A 19,035-nucleotide genomic window follows, 5' to 3' on the forward strand; every position below is an offset into this window, starting at 1 on the left:
ATGTTTTTATCTCTGTCACAACCCGATGAAAGGGCTTATGTGGGTTGTTTGCTTATACTGCCTGCATTCTCTTCCCCTCGGACTGTTTCAATTTAGCATTGTTAAAAGAAAACAGCAAACATAATGTGAAACATGTTCTGTTATGTTTGCCAGTCTATATGTTCAAACATGTTATTTTTGTCCCATGATGTCACCTTACCTTTGACAGTCTGTCTTGGTAATCGGCACTGTTCTCCTTCCCCCTCAGACTGGGTGGTATGTACCAAAAGCAAGTATTCACAAATGTTGGCTGCTCACCAGTGGCCGATAAAAGCAATAGGTAGAATAAGACAATGTTTATCACAAAGTGACACCAAACTTGTATTTCTAGTTATTGGGAGTTTCTGGCAGATAACAAACTGGGGCACGTTTCACAAAACCATAGTTGCTAAGAAAGTTAACTTTGTTGGTTGCAATGCAATTTCCCATTGCCAACCAACTAAGTTGCTAACAGGTTAGCAACTATGGTTTTGGGAAACGCACCCCTGATAGCCATCTTCAACAACCTGATGTAAAAAGATGTGGAAAAAACAAGTGTTGTTTTGGGCAGGTCAAGACATTCACCTCACTCAACAGTTGAAATCCCTCTCTTTTCTTGATTGCCTCTGCAAGGTACCTGTTTAGAGGAAAATAAAGAAATGTGGTTACTAGCAGTAAGACAAGGCACGTTTATCCATATAGTGCAGTTCATACACAGGAGTAATTCAAAGGGCTTTAAATAAACAAAAGCAAAGAAGAATAGTAAATAAAAGCATACAAGGGCAATAGTTAAAATAGTTTAGAATGAAGTAAATACTATTAATAAGACTATAAACAAAAACACAAGACACAAAGAAGAAGAATTAAAAGACAGAGTCCATCCGATTAATAGGAAGTGCCTTTGATCACCTGAGAACATTATTCTTAAAGGGATACCAGGCAAGCCTGATGCTTTTTCTCTATGAAGCTCCCCCTGCCGTCTGTATGTGTCGATATGTGTGCGAGCCCTCGCTCGGTCTGAAGCTCTTTTCCTTTTCTTTGCATCTTCCGTCAAGAGTTTTCGCTGCTTATTCGCTGGCTCTGCCATTATACACACGTTTGCAACAATCGCTAGCGTTTCGTTAGCCTGCCTCTGTGCTGGGGATGCAGGATGTAAACTGATCTTGCTTCTCGCGATGTCTGAGACTTTGTGAGACTGAAGGTCGGCGGGTAGGATACACCCGAACTTGCAAGTGGGATATTCTTCCTACAGGCAGGGGGTAGGGCGAGAGCCTTCATTAAGCCCGCAATGAGTCATTTAACCATATACCGACCTACGAAGATAATTAATTAAAGGCACACTATGCAGGTTTTTTAGCTTAATATGCAAGTTTTTAGCTTAATTTACCTTCATTTAACAGCTTCAGAGTCATTGGAATGGTTATATGACTTTTTTCGGGTTGAATGGTGGCTGTCTCGCTTCCCCCTAGCGCCTGTGAGCGGAAAAACCACCGACAGCCTCAGTGTCAGGAAGTATAACTAGTGTAACAAATTGCTTTACTGCATTCAAATACACATACACGCCAGGCACCGGCTAGAAAAAGGTAGCGATGGAGTTTCTCAGACATTCATCATGACGGAGCCAGCGAAAAAAAAGCAAAAACCGAGAAAACAGTAAGATAATTGCCAATACTGCATAGTTTAACACGAAAACGTTGCCTGGTGTCCCTTTAAACCAATTTGAAACTGAGTTGCTGGGGCATTTTTGATGTCATCATGAAGTTGGTTCCAGAACTGAACCGCATAGCTTCATCATGTTTACTTCTAACAGCAGGTTTTACCAAAAAGATATTTCTTCTGACACCTGAGAGGTCTGGAAGGTTTGTACTGCTGAAGCATGTCTGATAGGTAATTAGGTGTTGTTCCATTAAGTGATTTACATATGCAATGATCTGGGGCCGTATTCACAAAGCCTTTTATCTTACCACTAGGAGTACTCCTAAATCGCACTAAAAGATTTTAGCTAGGAGTTTTCTCTTAAAAGTTATTCACAAAAGCCTTTTCAGACCTACTCTTAGTAAGGAAAAATGACAACTCCTAAACTAAGAGTGAGTCTTCGTTGCTATGGATGACGTCATTACTCATGCACAAGCTTGACTGAAGTGACCACCTTGATTGGCTGATGATTGTAACACGGGAATGATTCCCAACACCTCCTTTACGATGATGAGTGACAGGTCTGAGAATGCATGCGCTACACAAGGATGGAAGATGATGAATAACTGAATAAAAAGGCCTAGCCTACAGTATATGAATAAAGAGTAAGGCAAAACAAATGGCCTAGTAGCCTCATGAAACATACGGATTGATGCAGTATCTTTGCAACATTATTAAATTAATCTGTCACCATATGCCTACGTTTGCAAAGAGGAGAACATTTTAATTTGATTCACAATGAAACATTACATTTAATTTACATGTTGACAATGAGTAGTTTAGGTTGTTGTTGGTTGCGTTATTGCATCCCTTTTGGGCCTACAATGAAAAATTGTTCCCTCACGATTGGAAGCTCCTGTAGCCGCATTTCAAAACATTGCAACGTGAAATGCCACAAAAAGCTGTTTGTGAATAGGTCTTAGTGAGTTAGGAGTCCTCTCGACTTCTTTTAAGCTGTCCCAGACTTAGGTGCTACTTTTAGGTCTAAAATGCTTTGTGAATTACTTTTAGTGAAAAAAAATTAGGAGTCCTAAAGTTAGGAGTGACACGCCCATTATTTTTAGGAGTTGCTCCTAAATTTGCCACTTAAGAGCTACATTTAGCCTTGAAATTCGTTGTGAAGGTTTGTACTGCTGAAGCATGTCTGATAGGTAATTAGGTGTTGTTCCATTAAGTGATTTACATATGCAATGATCTGGGGCCGTATTCACAAAGCCTTTTATCTTACCACTAGGAGTACTCCTAAATCGCACTAAAAGATTTTAGCTAGGAGTTTTCTCTTAAAAGTTATTCACAAAGCCTTTCAGACCTACTCTTAGTAAGGAAAAATGACAACTCCTAAACTAAGAGTGAGTCTTAGCTGCTATGGATGACGCCATTACTCATGCACAAGCTTGACTGAAGTGACCACCTTGATTGGCTGATGATTGTAACGCGGGAATGATTCCAAACACCTCCTTTTAATGATGATGACAGGTGACAGGTCTGAGAATGCATGCGCTACACAAGGATGGAAGAAGATGAAATAACTGAATAAAAAAGGCCTAGCCTACAGTATATGAATAAAGAGTAAGACAAAACAAATGGCCTAGTAGCCTAATGAAACATAATGGATTGATGCAGTATCTTTGCAACATTATTAAATTAATCTGTCACCATATGCCTATGCCCACGTTTGCAAAGAGGAGAACATTTTAATTTGATTCACAATGAAACATTACATTTAATTTACATGTTGACAATGAGTAGTTTTGGTTGTTGTTGGTTTGCGTTATTGCATCCCTTTTTGGGCCTACAATGAAAAATTGTTCCCTTTGTGATTGAAGTTCCTGTAGCCGCGATTTCAAAACATTGCAACGTGAAATGCCACAAAAGCTGTTTGTGAATAGGTCTTAGTGAGTTAGAGTCCTCTCGACTTCTTTAAGCTGTCCCAGACTTAGGTGCTACTTTTAGGTCTAAAATGCTTTGTGAATTACTTTTAGTGAAAAAAAAAAATAGGAGTCCTAAAGTTAGGAAGTGACAGGCCATTATTTTAGGAGTTGCTCCTAAATTCAACCAGTTAAGAGCTACATTTTAGCCTTGAAATTCTTTGTGAAGGTTTGTACTATGAAGCATGTCTGATAGGTAATTAGGGTGTTGTTCCATTAAGTGATTTACATATGCAATGATCTGGGGCCGTATTCACAAAGCCTTTTTATCTTACCACTAGAGGCCTCCTAAATCGCACTAAAAGATTTTTAGCTAGGAGTTTTCTCTTAAAAGTTATTCACAAAGCCTTTCAGACCTACTCTTAGTAAGGAAAAAATGACAACTCCTAAACTAAGAGTGAGTCTTAGATTATATGGATGACCCTTCATTACTCATGCACGAAGCGACTTGAAGTGGCCAGCTTGATTGGCTGATGATTGTAACGCCGAATTCCAAACACCTCCTTACGATGATGAGTGACAGGTGACAGGTCTGAGAATGCGCAAGCCACACAAGTAGTGCGAAGGACGGAAGATGATGAAGAACTAAATAAAAAGGCCCAGCCTAAATAAATAAAGATAAAGACAAAACAAATAGCCTAGTAGCCTAATGAAACATGTGGATTGATGCAGTATCTTTGCAACATTATTAAATTAACCTGTCACCATAGCCTATGCCCACGTTTGCAAAGAGGAGAACATTTTAATTTGATTCACAATGAAACGTTACATTTAATTTACATGTTCACAATGGTAGTTTTGGTTGTTGTTGGTGGCGTTATTGCATCCCCTTTTTTGCCTACAATGCAAAATTGTTCCCTCATGATTAGGAGCTCCTGTAGCCACATGCATTTCAAAACATTCGCGATGTGAAAATGCCACAAAAAGGGTTTGTGAATAGGTCTTAGTGAGTTAGGAGTCCTCTGGACTTCTTTTAAGCTGTCCCAGACTTAGGTGCTACTTTTAGGTCTAAAATGCTTTGTGAATTACTTTTTAGTAAAAATTAGGAGTCCTAAAGTTAGGGTGACCGCCCATTATTTTTAGCCCTAAATTAAGCCAAGGAGCTACTTTTAGGCAAATTCTTTGTGAATACCCCCATCTCCATATGACTGCTGAGGTCCTGGGGAGTTTGACACAGAATGGTTTGCTTCATTCCCACAATGTCCATGGCAGGCCAGTCAGCCAAGTTGTTGATGTCATCAACTTGTTCCATCTGTACGGCACTGAGCACTTATTAGAGGGTCAATTTTAAGGCTAAAAGTAGCTCCTATGGGCGAATTTAGGAGCAACTCCTAAAAAATAATGGGTGTCCTCCTAACTTTAGGACTCCTAATTTTTTCACTAAAAGTAATTCACGGCGCATTTTAGACCTAAAGTAGCACCTAAGTCTGGGACAGCCTAAAAGAAGTCGAGAGGACTCTGAACTCACTAAGACCTATTCACAAACAGCTTTTTGTGTCATTTCACGCTATGATGTTTTGAAATGGGTATCTTGCAACAGGAGCTTCCAATCGCGAAGGGAACAATTTTGCATTGTAGGCATAAAAGGGATGCTATAACGCCACCAACAAACAACCAAAACTACATTGTCAACATGTAAATTAAATGTAACGTTTCATTGTGAATCAAATTAAAATGTTCTCCCTTTGCAAACGTAGGCATATGGTGACAGATTAATTTAATAATGTTGCAAAGATAGCCTAGCCTACTGCATCAATCCGTGGGCCTATGTTTTATTAGGCTACTAGGCTATTTGTTTTGCCTTACTTTTATTCATTTAGGCTAGGCCTTTTATTCAGTTATTCATCATCTTCCGTCCTTCGCAGACTACTTGTGTAGCGACGATTCTCAGACCTGTCACCTGTCACTCATCATCGTAAGGAGCGCTTGGAATCATTCCAGCGTTACAATCATCAGCCAATCAAGGTGGTCACTTCAGTCGAAGCTCATGCATGAGTAATGACGCCATCCATAGCAACGAAGACTCACTCTTAGTTTAGAACTGTCATTTTTCCTTACTAAGAGTAGGTCTGAAAGGCTTTGTGAATAACTTTTAAGAGAAAACTCCTAGCTAAAATCTTTTAGTGCGATTTAGGAGTACTCCTAGTGGCAAGATAAAAGGCTTTGTGAATACGGCCCCAGATCAATGCCGGCAGAAAAAAGGTTAGGTGATGAAGAGAGAGGCAAAAGTTTTCAGTTAAGACTTTGGCCCCAATCCAACTGAGTTATGTGCTATTTGGTCTGAAATATTCTCTGCAATTCCAGAAAAGGTTAAAATTGTGCATTTTGTTTTAATCCAGCTTCAAGGTGATTTGCCATTTAGTTCTGAGAGGCTAACTCACGTAAAGTTTCAAAACTAACCACTAAAGTTAACTAAGTTTGTAAGTAAAATAACAGAATGAAAAAGAATAGAAATCGCCAGAAATGATAGGTCAAGCAGCAGGAGTATGAAAAGTGCCCTACTCGCCTGAGTAAGAGGACATATTTGATTTAATGTCTTAGATTTATTTATGGCTACATAACGTTTTTGCTGTAGATAATGAGTTTGATTAACAATTTAATTTAAACATAATATAAGGGATCATTATTGTTATTATTATTGTTATTATTATCATTATTGTCATTATCATTATTTGAAAGCAATACAAGTGTTACATGAACTGGACCTTGTCAGGGAAAGGGCTCTCTCTACCCTCTCTGCAAGGCCTTTGGTGCCAACTGCTTTCCACATCAGCCATAGTTTCAGACAGTCCACCTTTCGACCACACTGGATAGTCTTGTCGCCTGTGTCCAAGCTCATGTCATAGAACTTATCTTGTTGAAACAAGTATGTGGCACTGGCACAATGACATTTTTGAAGCAGATTCTGTCACAGAGGGGTAAAATGATGCTCAAAAACGTCTGTTCAACTGACAAGTAAAACTTTGAATGACTTATCAGGGCTCTCTTACCGCAGTGTCCCTAACAAGGAATGCAGAACACTGCAGACCTGTTGTCAGCATCTTATGTTGGTTCCAAGTCACTGAGTTGGCTCTTGAAACACACACACATACACACCAATAACAAAATTACAAATTGAAATATTTCCAAAATGTGTTCCCCAAATTTATAACAGTAAAAAGCAAATACTATAATAAAAACCTATTTTTCTCTATTCACCTTTCAATTCCTTTCACAAGATGCTTATGTTTTTTCGAGAAGAGCACACTACCGCCATGAGCAGCCTGTCAAGGGATAACAAGAATAAGATTATAACCACTGAATTTATGGAAGTATGATACAGCCAATGGAATTAATGAAAGGGACTTACATCCACATGCATCCATAGGCAATGCTTTTCACAGATGTCGGCTATAGTTTCCAGGGGATCAAAAGCTCCACGTATAGTTGTGCCTGATGTTGCAGTCACAAAGAAAGGGACTGCGCCCTGAAATATATGTAGATAGGACTACTGATGATACATTCTCTATGCAACATTACAATTACTTTACATTTGGCTGACACATTTTTTATTTTTAACCAAAGCGACTAACAACATGGTAAACAGTTTAAGTTTTAAAGCAATTCTCTCAACAATTTTAGGACAATTTAAAAACGGTAGAATACAGTAACAATAAGTGCATCAGTGAGTGCTGTTTTTAAACAGTTGAGTGTCAGTTCAAGACAGGTGGTAAGTGCTAGGATCAGCAAGACTTGTTATAAGTAGTGCTATAAGGAGATGTTCACAGTATTCACAGTATAATATATCTATCAAAACATTTGAATGAATGAATAATTGGCTATTCTATGCCATGAGTAAAACCAAATGCAGCCGTGGCCTGCTGGTTAGCGCTTTGGACTTGTAACCGGAGGTTTGCCGGTTCGAACCCCAACCAGTAGGAACGGCTGAAGTGCCCTTGAGCAAGGCACCTAACCCCTCACTGCTCCCCGAGCGCTGCTGTAGCAGGCAGCTCACTGTGTCGGGATTAGTGTGTGCTTCACCTCACTGTGTGTTCACTGTGTGCTGAGTGTGTTTCAAGGATTGGGATAAATGCAGAGACCAAATTTATCTCATGGGATCAAAAGAGTATATATACTTATATAGACACACATCACTTGTTTGATCAAAATGATGATCATTTTGTGACTCAGTAGTACCAGAGACTTTCTAATGAGGAGACACAGCACTGAAAAAATCCTTCATAGAAATGTATGCGTTAGTTTGTAACAGCTATGGCAGTTGTCTACACATATCCCACCACTTCCGTGGCAAATCGACATGTGAATACATTGAGCTAATCATTTGGTGTGTTGTGAAGACATCGTGCCAATCATGTGTTGTGATCTCGCCGCTGGAGCAAGATTGGTGTCATGAATCCTTGCGCACGCGCATTTCTGCCGAAATAGATGCCCGATAAGTGCCCAAAAAGCATTGCAATATGGCCGCCGAGTGAAGGGACTTCCCTAAAAGGACTTTGGTAGTACCTGTGATCTGGCGAGCATGATTTTTACTTCAAGGTCTTGTGGGTCCATGGAACCACTGGATATGAGTAAGGCAATAACAAATATTAGAGCACAATCTATATCACATTGAGAGTAGAAACATGGTCTGCTCTATTTAACAAAGCTGTCAAATATGTTTTGAAAGATGGTTGAATATATATTGAGTCATTGGATAAAATAGGACATATATACAAGGACATGTTTACCTCTGATCTGTTTTCACATGAAAAACATTGTCAGTCCCTATGCCAAGGAATGCTGCTGCCTTCATCACAGAATAATGACACTAGAGAATATAAAATATTAACAGAATACTATAAATAATAAAGATTTCCCAGTTTATCTAAATGCTTTAAATCAGGGGTGTCAAACATAAGGCCCGGGGGCCAGATCAGGCCCGCCAGCAGGATTCATGCCCCCAGATGTTTTTTGGTAGGAAGAGAACATTAGAGAAAAAAAAGATATTCACATCCAGCTGTCTTCAACAATGTGTAATAAGCAATATCTCTATGATATGATACATTGACACCATCCTTAAGAAGGAAGTAGCTGAAAAAAACTGACATGGAAGTAGGGTATTTTAAGAGAAAAAGAGCAGTATATGACAGCAGTACATGATTTGTACTAGTTTGCTCATAAGTGGGTCTAGTAAAGAAGTATAACATCTAACAACACTCCTATACCCATGCAGAGAGATGATGATAACCACAACAGTGACGACCCTCGTGACGTCTCATTCCAACAAGACCGGCCCACTGCCTGATATGAGTTTGACACCCCTGCTTTAAATGTTACTGTTTGGGCCAAAGGTCTTTATAATAAAATTGTTGTTCTTACTTCTTGAGAGGTGAAGACAGCAAGCCGTGGCAGAGCCCAGAGTCCTTGCTGTTTCATTTGAGGAAAGGCATGGTAACGTGCCACATTCATGGCAACCATGTTGGACATAGAGCCACCTGGACAGAAGAGGCCGTCGCCACTGGGCCAGCCCACCATTGAGATGAGTTTGGTGAGAACCACATGCTCCATCAGAACAAACACTGGGGCCACCTCATATGTGTATCTGTGCAGAGATTAGATCACACTGAACATAATGTATATATGTGGAAAACAAGCAATGATGAAAAGAGTAGCATGGGAGAATGGTGAAATCTCATACAACTGTTTCTCAAACCCCAATGCAACTCTGATTCAAAATGTGTGAATCAGACCACTGGCAAGCCAAAGTAAAAAGTTACGCAACCCAAACTGTAACTCATGACTACCTAGGCTTGGTAAAAAAATAAACAAATGTCACATTAAAATTACTAGATCATCTTTTGTGTCCTCATTTTAAGTGAGGTTCACTTAAGGTACACTTGACAAATACTCATAGTGAGGTATTTCTAATGTTGGCTTATGTTTCTTTGCAAAGAGGGGAACTGGGTTGGTGTCTCAAGTGCAGGTGACATAGTTATAATTTCTTACTGGCTTGTATTGAGAGTTTCTGACAGGAGTCGACCAGCCAGGGCATGGTAGTCAAGTCCAGAAAATAGCTGATTAAAGAACCGTGGATGGTCTGAGACAGAGAAGAAAAGTAATTTCACATCCTTTAAACTACACAAAATCCCAAGAGCTAATTAATAACAGCGAAAACATGTACATTCATGAAAAAAAATGTAGGCTGTCTCAGTGAATGCTTGGCATGGCAAATTATTGGCAAATTATTGTATAGATCAGCGGTCCCCAACCACCGGGCCGCGGGACATTCCTAACCGGGCCGTAGCCTACGACAAGAGTTTAAAAAAAAATGCATGCAAACTAAAAACTAAATTTAATTCGCAATAATGTCACATTCGCAATAATACCCACTGACGATGGTGAGCCAGATACCTCAAAGAAAAAGAAGGGGTCATTCAATACGAAATATGACGAGTCATATTTAAAATAAGGTTTCGCAGAGACCGGTGACTCGCATGCATCAAGTCCTTTATGTGTGGTATTTGGCGATAAGTTGTCAAACGAAGCAATGAAACCATCAAAGCTAATTCGAAATCAAGAGTCCAAGCATCCTACACTTAAAGACAAACCCCTTGAGTTCTTTGAGCGTAAGAAACGCGAGCAAGAAGGACAAAAAACTAGTGCGTAAAGCAGTGGTCCCCAAACTTTTTCTTCCGAGGGCCAGCTCACTATGCCTGGCTCTAAGAGAGGGCCAGAGACTCGGAGTATATCAACCATAAATAGCTTAGTGCTGTGAACAACAGCAGTCTACCTTAGTTGAATATTCCATTACATTTAATCATAGGCTACTGCAATTTAATACCATTGCTAGCTGTGTTTATGTTGCCATATCAGTGTAAAATGTAGCTCAAATGAAATAATACTAATAAAAACATTGCTTGTTAAGAACAAGCAATATCCTACAAATAATGTAAAGTTATCAAACTATGAGCGTTTTATGAAGTGCTGGCAAACACATCTGAAATGACCACCATTCTAACTTTCACTCACCTGATGAGAACTTTGAACTCTGTATGAACATTTGAATGTGTGAATAAAAAATAGAAATAATCATCCCATAAAGTCCCAGAAATATGACTTGAATAGAAGTTAGTTATTAACGAATAATTGATAAACTTTTAGAATACTTTGAGCACTGATTCAGTCAGCATAGGCCTCTTACATTGTTTGCAGGTAGGCCTACATTTCATTCCGTTTTCGATGGCAAACGCGAAACAGCGCCAAAACAACCACCAGTGGACAAAAAGAGTATTACATGTGTACTGTTAAGACTCACCGTTAGCTGCATATTTTAGTGATGAGGGCTGGGTGTCAAAACTCGATTACCTGTGTGACATATTCGGGTTGCTTAATGACCTCAACCTGTCACTGCAGGGGAGAATGACGACTGTCTTTAAACTGGCAGATAAAGTCGCTGCATTTAAAGCCAAGCTTGATTTGTGGGTACGACGAGTGGATCGGGGTGTATTTGATATGTTCCAAACAGTAGTGGGGGTTTTGGGAGAGACTGAGACAGGGCTCTTTCTCTCGCAGCTGGTGCGCGATCACATTGTTGCGCTTTCAAATGAGTTTGAGCGTTACTTCCCATACTCCAAAGATCCACGGCAAACCAATGAGTGGGTCCGCAACCCATTTGTCAATATCCCGAATAGTTCTAACTTGTCAGCGCAGGAGGAAGAGCAGTTGATCGAAATTGCAAATGACGGTGGTCTTAAGAGTGTGTAGGCTATGAGGAAAACTCTCTGGCGGGTTTTTGGACGAAAACCAAAGCAGAATATCCCGAGATAGCCGTAAAAGCGCTGAAAACGTTGCTACCATTTCCCACCACGTATCTATGCGAGGCCAGGTTTTTGGCAATGACTGCAACTAAGACCAAATTGGGCAATCGACTGGACATTTCAAACACACTGAGGGTGTCACTGTCTTCCATCACCCCCAGATGGAACCTTCTTGTTGCAGAGAAACAAGCACAGGGCTCCCACTGATTATATTCGTAATGCACGTTTAGTTCCCATGTTTTGTTACCATATTTTGTTAAGCATGTTCACACATGATAGATGTAGCTTCAAGTTGTTCAATTTTCATAGTTCATATTGTTCAATTTTCACTTCTTCAAGTTCACGTTTTTCACATTTTTAAGAGTTCGTTACCTTCACTGTTCATACATAACTGGAGCTAGTTATTTTCAAGTAATGCATGCACAACACGGAACATGGAACCCCCGAACCCCCCCACCAGTCCGTGAAAAAAAATTGGGAATCAAACCGGTCTATGGTACATAAAAGGTTGGGGACCCCTGGTATTGACAATAAATAGCGCAATAAGTGATAACTGATTGATTAATTGATTAATAGTAGAGTCATTCCATGTGAAATGAGCCAATGTTGGAAACGTTCCCGCTTATGGAGTGAGGATTGTCTCAAAATGATTTTTATATATATATATATATATATATATATATATATATATATATATATATATATATATATATATATATATATACATACATAGATACATAGATACATATGTATATATATATATATATATATATATATATATATATATATATATATATACACACACATAAGGATATATATACATATACATACATTTAGAAATATCCAAATACAAAATAAAAGTATAAAAATGTGACATATAAATAAATAAACAAATTTATATAAATAAACGTGTCTTTGTAAATATATTTTCGAGATTTGAAAATAAATATGCTTGACTTTGTATGTGGAATCTGCATTTGTGAATCTCCTTTTTGCTTTCATGTCAATGACGTCATTTTGAGACATTCCTACCAAAGATTCTATAGTTAACTTTATCAACCGTCTCTGTTCCTACTGCACATCAAAATCCACAAATAAATATTATGACATATGACTAGCAGGATTAACCGTATATTATGTCTATGGGATTAACGACATGGAAGACACTGGATTAAATGGATGGGTACGTAATAACAACTAACCAGAACGATTTATTATCGGTTTCGATGTGTAGTGCCGTTTTTAATTTCATAGACTGTATAAATAAATCCATTTAGCAATATTGACATTAATGACAGTCTGTCAGATTACAGATTCTCAGCTGAGCTGGCTCTACGTTGTTAACCTAGAAGCTATGTTAACATCTGTAACGTAAGATCTGCAACATCTGTAAAACAGCGAACACGAAAACAGCCTGTCACTTGAGTTGCAAGACACAATAACTAAAGGAAAAAGTATATTTTATTTTAAGGGGGCCCTAAATCGGATTTTAAGGGAAATCTTAACTTAATGTGTTTTGTGCAGGCACCAACAAAGCTGAAGAGGCACCAGCTGTTTAGCTAGCTGTTAACGTTAGCAGCTGTACGCTAACTAAATGGACTTATTTATACAGTCTATGAACTAGGGAAAACAGCGTAAGAAAGATTCAGTCAGGCCTACTATCAGTTGATAACAGACATGTTGTACAACACTGCCATCTGCTGGTTGTTCAGTGGAGGGTGTCTTTAGCCTGGCTAGGGTGTCTTCGCATTCAAATCTAGATTCTAGTGGTATTTATTTGTGGATCTTGTTGTGCCAAGAATGTCTCAAAATTACGTCATCGACATAAAAGTAAAAAGGATATTCACAAATGCAGATTCCACATACAAAGTCAAGCATATTTATTTTCAAATCTTGAAAATATATTTACAAAGACACGTTTATTTATATAAATTTGTTTATTTATTTGTACGTCACATTTTTATATTTGTATTTTGTATTTGGATATTTATAAATGTATATATATATATATATATCCTTTTATATATATTTAAATCATTTTGAGACAATCCTCACTCCATACCCGCTCGACCCACTCACATTTTCTTTATTCACTGATATTGTGGGCCTTAATTTAGAGTACACCTACTCCAATTTCAGAAATGTAACCGTAGGCCATTTTGAAAATTTCAGACTAGCTTATCTCTGATGATTTTTGGCATGTAAACAGTCAACATAGTTTACATTGTCATTTCAAAATATTCTTTTACCATTCCAAATGTTATATCATATATTATAAGTTTTCAGCCCCATAGCACCTGACCCACATGACTGTTTTAGCCACTGATTTTTTTTTTTTTTTTATGTCCTTTTTCAAACTTGGACACATCCTGAGGGGACAGTAAAAGAGAAACACTTCTAAGCAGTCTACAGAGTGGCAAACTATTGCAACAGATATGCGCACAGGGCTTGCACCTCATTCTGTTCTTCCATGATGATTATAAAGATTTCATTATCATCATTTGACAGGTATGACAGATGTCAGGTGTCTGACACATGAATGACACTGTACAGTTGATTTGACATAGAATGAGCCAGCTTGAATGACCAAGTGTGAATCATCAAATGAACCTATCAGTTCATAAATTACTGCTGTGTGAACTTTTTGGCTTCATAAAGCACTTACTTTTTTTGAGCAAATAAGTTCATTGTGATGTGCCTATATTGTGCACTCCTGAAAAGATCTCCAATTTAGTAGTCAAAGTACTAAGGCGTTCAATTAAAAATAAAAGTCACTAACTGGTCTTGACGCTGTATTTGGCGACATCTCGGACTCTGGACAGCAGCTGGTCATGTGACTCTCCACTGTCTCTCAGCTCCAAATCCAGCAGCTCCTCCAACTGCTCTGGATCATGCCAATCACACACCTGCAAGATTATCACCACACACACACACACACACACACACACACCTTGTAAGGACATTTATACAGTCTATGCAGTTAAAAATGAAAAGGGGTAAGCATTTGGTAATGAATGCTGAATATTATAATCAGTGATGCCAGTACTTAGCATCACTGATTATAATATTAGTAACGCGTAACGCGATACTTAGTAACGCGTAAGTCTATTTTGACCACTTTTTTCGGTAATGAGTAATTTAACGCGCTACTATTTACAAACCAGTAATCAGATTAAAGTTACTTATTTAAATCGCTGTGCGTTACTATTTTTGTAATTTTCCTTGGTAAAAAGATATATTCTTTGCTTTCTTCTTGTCTCGGGGATTAACGTCATGTAGGCTATGCCAACCTTTTCAGCATGAGGACAACTTCGCAAAACCACATGGCGACACAAACGTAAACAACAATGGAGGGAGGAGAGAGATGCACGTTTTATCTATACAGTCATTATTTTGAGTTTGTGTCAGCTAAACATGACAACATTAAGGTACGTTGTACATTCTGTGCTGGCGACAAAGTGCTGTCTAGCTAGACATCCCAAGTCTCCTGAAGTTTTGGGAGTCTCCCACATATTGATATCCTGACGCCCGCAAATTACATAAAATCTCCCGGAACCTAGAACGAACAAGAGCACGCAAGCCAGACCGGATGTCAAATCGCGTGTGCATCTTACGGAGAGGGAGAGAGAGAGGAGTGGTGCGTGTGTGCCTGCAAGCGCATCCAAGACAGAGCATCCTGGTCTGTTTTGCTAAATCAAGCAATCAGTTTTCAGTGTAGGTGGGCTTATATCTCTTTTCTCCTGAACCTAATTAATCAGTTCAGTTAGTGTATCTAGGAACAGGAGCGTCATGGCAGAGTCAGTGCCCCTCAAATAGGAACATTTAAGACCCATTTCACATTAGACTACACAAAAGTGTACCCAATTGTCTCATAAGAGTAAAACATAATGATAGTATTGCACACTGCACTGTTTGTAACAGTGACTTTAGCATTGCTCACGGAGGGTTTTATGATTGCAAAAGACTTGTTGAGGTGAGTTTAACAAGTGTAATTTCATTTGCATATTACTCAGGCCTATACTAGATGGCTAGTTGCCAAGGCTACATGAAAAGGCCAAACTACCAAAATCTACATATTTTACTATCACATTTTCTATCAATAGGCCTTCCTTATTTGGTGTACTGACTAGACATTATTGAACAAACATCTGCATTTCAGTATCTAAGTAGGTTAGGTTGGGATGTCTGCTATACATTGTTGGTATTACTGTTAAAATGCACTTCCAGTATAGTGAGTATTGGCAAAACCGGTTATCATTTTTATGTTGAGGCGGTGGGGGTGTTGTCGGCAGCTGCTGAAAGTAACTAATAAAGTAACTTGTAATCTAACTTAGTTACTTTTAAAATTAAGTAATCAGTAAAGTAACTAAGTTACTTTTTAAAGGAGTAATCAGTAATCAGATTACTTTTTCAAGGTAACTGTGGCAACACTGATTATAATATAATAAATGTACAGTGAGCAGAATTTAAGCATGGCTGCATGTCACATCTTTTGCAGATCAAAATGACATACGCCTAACAGCTGTTTTGAGTCCAGGCTATATGTTTAGCCTGTTGAAGAACTTGATGAAAGAGAAGACAAACCATTTTGTGGAATGTTGCATCATCATCATGAAATTTGTAACAATCAGCACACTTTCATGCAGCCAATAAACGGTTTCGAATCAGTTTATTGGGAATAAACCGAATATGCATGTGTCTTGTACACTGCAAAAAATGATATCTTACCAAGTGTACCTTATAATAATGGCAGGTTCAAACACACCTGGCTCCACAGGAAACAAACAAGCTCCCCAAGAGCCTTTCGTGCAACTAGTCCATTGAGCACATTAGTGCCTCATCCAAGCTATAAACAGCCAAATGTTCCCAACAATTGGTGGGAGTCTCACAGTATTGTTCCAGGAGCACAGAAGGCAAGGTTATAATTTGATTTGTGTTAGCTTAGCATAACATTTTATGGCCCAGTTCTGTTGAAGGGTTATGTTAATTCTTTAGGTTAATAAATAGATTTTTACAAAAATGTTATAGCTTTTATAGCACAATCTCAAGGAAGGTAGCTTTTTCATACCTTCTCATTCACATCTGTGGCTTTACAAATAGCCTCCTCGAAGATAACTTTGAAAGCCTCAATTAGAAAGTGCTGGCCCTTTGCATGGCTGAAGTCTGAAATATCTGCATCATGGCCATTAATTCCATTCATCTTCTGCTCTGGATGCTTATGGAAAGGAGAGAATGAGACAATTCACTGTAATTTACTGTAAATAACATTAATTGATTCACCACAATGTATGAAATAGACAAATAAACTGATAATGTGTAAAATGTCACATAAGTAAGATATTTCAAATGCTCAAGGACCTGCAGGCAACAGCTATTTTTAAAATAATATCCTCCATATGGAAATATAAAACAAAACTATCATTGCCCTAGTATGCAAAAGTTGCATAGTGACCAAGGTTAGTAGGTTATAACCAGACTATCAATTCTGAGAACTCTTAGTATATCTTATTCGTCATCAAGCACTCTGAACATCATTCATTGCACAAAAATATTCAACCTAACATTATAAACTTGCATTAACACAGAAAGTGTTTAGTTGTAGCCCATGATATTCAATATATATGGTAGGCTACAGATTAATTTATTTCCACTGTCTTAATTAAAAGATCCTAACCTGTCAACGTGTTGTGTAGCCAGCTGCCGCTTGTCCACCTGGTATAAAGGTATTAGAGCAATGATAGATGGTGATCGATTCCAAATATAAATAGAGAACAGGGTCAAAAAGAGTTTTACTTTCAAGCATGCAATTGACCTGTCGCTAAGCGCCACCCTTAGAACGCAGATGAGCCAATGACAGTCCAGCCTCAACGGGACTCGGACATCAGCTCGGACAACTCCATAGGAAACAACAGGGAGGAGGCATACAATTACAAATGAATGGTTATTTATGGAGTTTATTAACTTAAAAAACCCCGACGGATAACCATGGTCAAACGTTTTGCAGGGGGACGTGTAATACTGATAGCCGGTACCCCGAGAGGCTAGAAAACGGGTATATTTTCATCAACAGTTACTCGCCACAACTGCTTGTCACCTTGTATGTATTCTAAAGTTTTGAATACACCCTCCATAGCATAATTAAGTCCCTTTTGATAGCTTCTGGAGGAAAGTAAATCCTTTTTCGACCAAAACGTCCTCAAAGCCTGCTTTCATATACTGTCAGCTGCCATTGTCCACAATGTATTTCTAATCAAGTCTGGGTTGTTTGTCCGAGTTTTCACACGGTAACAATGGGGGGCGGGGTTAGCGACAGGTCAATTGGGTTGAAATTCTTGGGGGTGTGACAAATCCCCTGATATTATGATGCAATGTCTTGAGAAACTTCTTCATCCCTGTGTTTTTCCATTAAGAAGCCCATTAAGTAGGGCCCTATATGATTTCCGCTATGCGGAAAACGCGGCGGATTCACTGAATGCTACACATGAAAACGGAATTCTCTTATAAACATGGAATTGCATGGACAAATCAAATATTTGCGTAGTTTACATAAAAACAAAAAGCATATACGAAGGTATCTACCTAACCCGTGGCCGAAAGACATTGTTAAACGTAATCATATCTCGAATATTCCGTGCGTTTGTTGATTGGACGTGACTTGCAAAAGTTAGACAGAAATGGGCAGATTCGCAAGATTCGTGAAGCGGTTTTTTTTACTTGCGTAGTTTACATGAAAACAAAAAGCATATAAGAAGGTATCTGCCTAACCCGTGGCCGAAATACATTGTTAAACGTAATCATATCATATTTCGATATTCCCGTGCGTTTGTTAATTGGTGCGTGACAAAGAAAATAAGCGATCAGTGGCTCTCGGCAACGGTGGCTAAAAATGAAACTGCTTGACTGCTAGATAACGGTGCTGAACAATACCCCAATGACTAGGCTACGAGTCTGAAAACAACTACAGTAGTTTGCATTGACGTGACTCGCAAAAGTTAGACAGAAATTGGCAGATTCGCGTTTTGCGGTTCAATAAATCATACGAGAAACGTTTTCATTGCATAGCCTAATAGAGAGCTCTATCTTACCGTAGTAAGGTAGACAACAAGCTACAACCCGGTTTTCATCCGAAAGAACCGTGTACATATGTGAATAAATAAAACGCATCCCTGTGAGCATTCTGCTTTCAGCCGAGCGTCTAGGGACCATCTACAAAGTGCAAAACCGAAAGTGGATACAAATACATTTAATAGCTCACTGTTATTGAGCCTAGTGCTTTCAAAATCATAGCACACAGCTATCGCTTCCCTAGCAACACACTACACTTGCCAATTACGGGAATAACGGACTCACCCTATTTATAATATATTTTTATTGGGGGTAAAATTCAATAGCTTCACTGTCATTGAGCCTAGTGCTTCCAAAATCACAACGCACATCTAAGGCCTCACTAGCAACATACTACACCAGCTAATTATGGAAAAACAGACTCACCCTATTTATAATCTATTTTAATGGTTGAAAAATTCAATAGCTTCACTGTTATTGAGCTTACTCCTTCCAAAATCACAACACACATCTAGGGCCTCCCTAGCAATATA

The 19,035-nt window shown here is 38.7% G+C and overlaps 1 protein-coding gene across 2 annotated transcripts in view; it reads right to left on the reverse strand.

Annotated features, from left to right (window-relative positions):
* LOC125293166 (cysteine sulfinic acid decarboxylase-like) overlaps positions 1–17,288 on the reverse strand; it is an 18,312-nt gene extending 1,024 nt beyond the window's left edge. Inside the window, exons 1-14 of one of the 2 annotated variants that reach the window (XM_048240892.1) lie at positions 17,250–17,266; positions 17,112–17,149; positions 16,506–16,652; positions 14,217–14,343; positions 9,627–9,717; positions 9,000–9,222; positions 8,369–8,448; positions 8,145–8,199; positions 6,991–7,107; positions 6,840–6,904; positions 6,632–6,713; positions 6,347–6,546; positions 604–655; positions 200–289 (exon numbers count right to left, since the gene is read on the reverse strand). In XM_048240892.1, the coding sequence (XP_048096849.1) occupies positions 200–289; positions 604–655; positions 6,347–6,546; positions 6,632–6,713; positions 6,840–6,904; positions 6,991–7,107; positions 8,145–8,199; positions 8,369–8,448; positions 9,000–9,222; positions 9,627–9,717; positions 14,217–14,343; positions 16,506–16,637 (1,314 nt within the window). In that variant the 5' untranslated portion in view covers positions 16,638–16,652; positions 17,112–17,149; positions 17,250–17,266. Of the gene's footprint in view, positions 1–199; positions 290–603; positions 656–6,346; positions 6,547–6,631; positions 6,714–6,839; positions 6,905–6,990; positions 7,108–8,144; positions 8,200–8,368; positions 8,449–8,999; positions 9,223–9,626; positions 9,718–14,216; positions 14,344–16,505; positions 16,653–17,111 lie in introns of both variants that reach the window. The other variant, XR_007193335.1, reaches the window with a different exon arrangement.
* Positions 17,289–19,035: the final 1,747 nt, after the last annotated feature.

This window comes from Alosa alosa, chromosome 4 (assembly GCF_017589495.1).
Source record: "Alosa alosa isolate M-15738 ecotype Scorff River chromosome 4, AALO_Geno_1.1, whole genome shotgun sequence".
NCBI lineage: Eukaryota > Metazoa > Chordata > Actinopteri > Clupeiformes > Clupeidae > Alosa > Alosa alosa.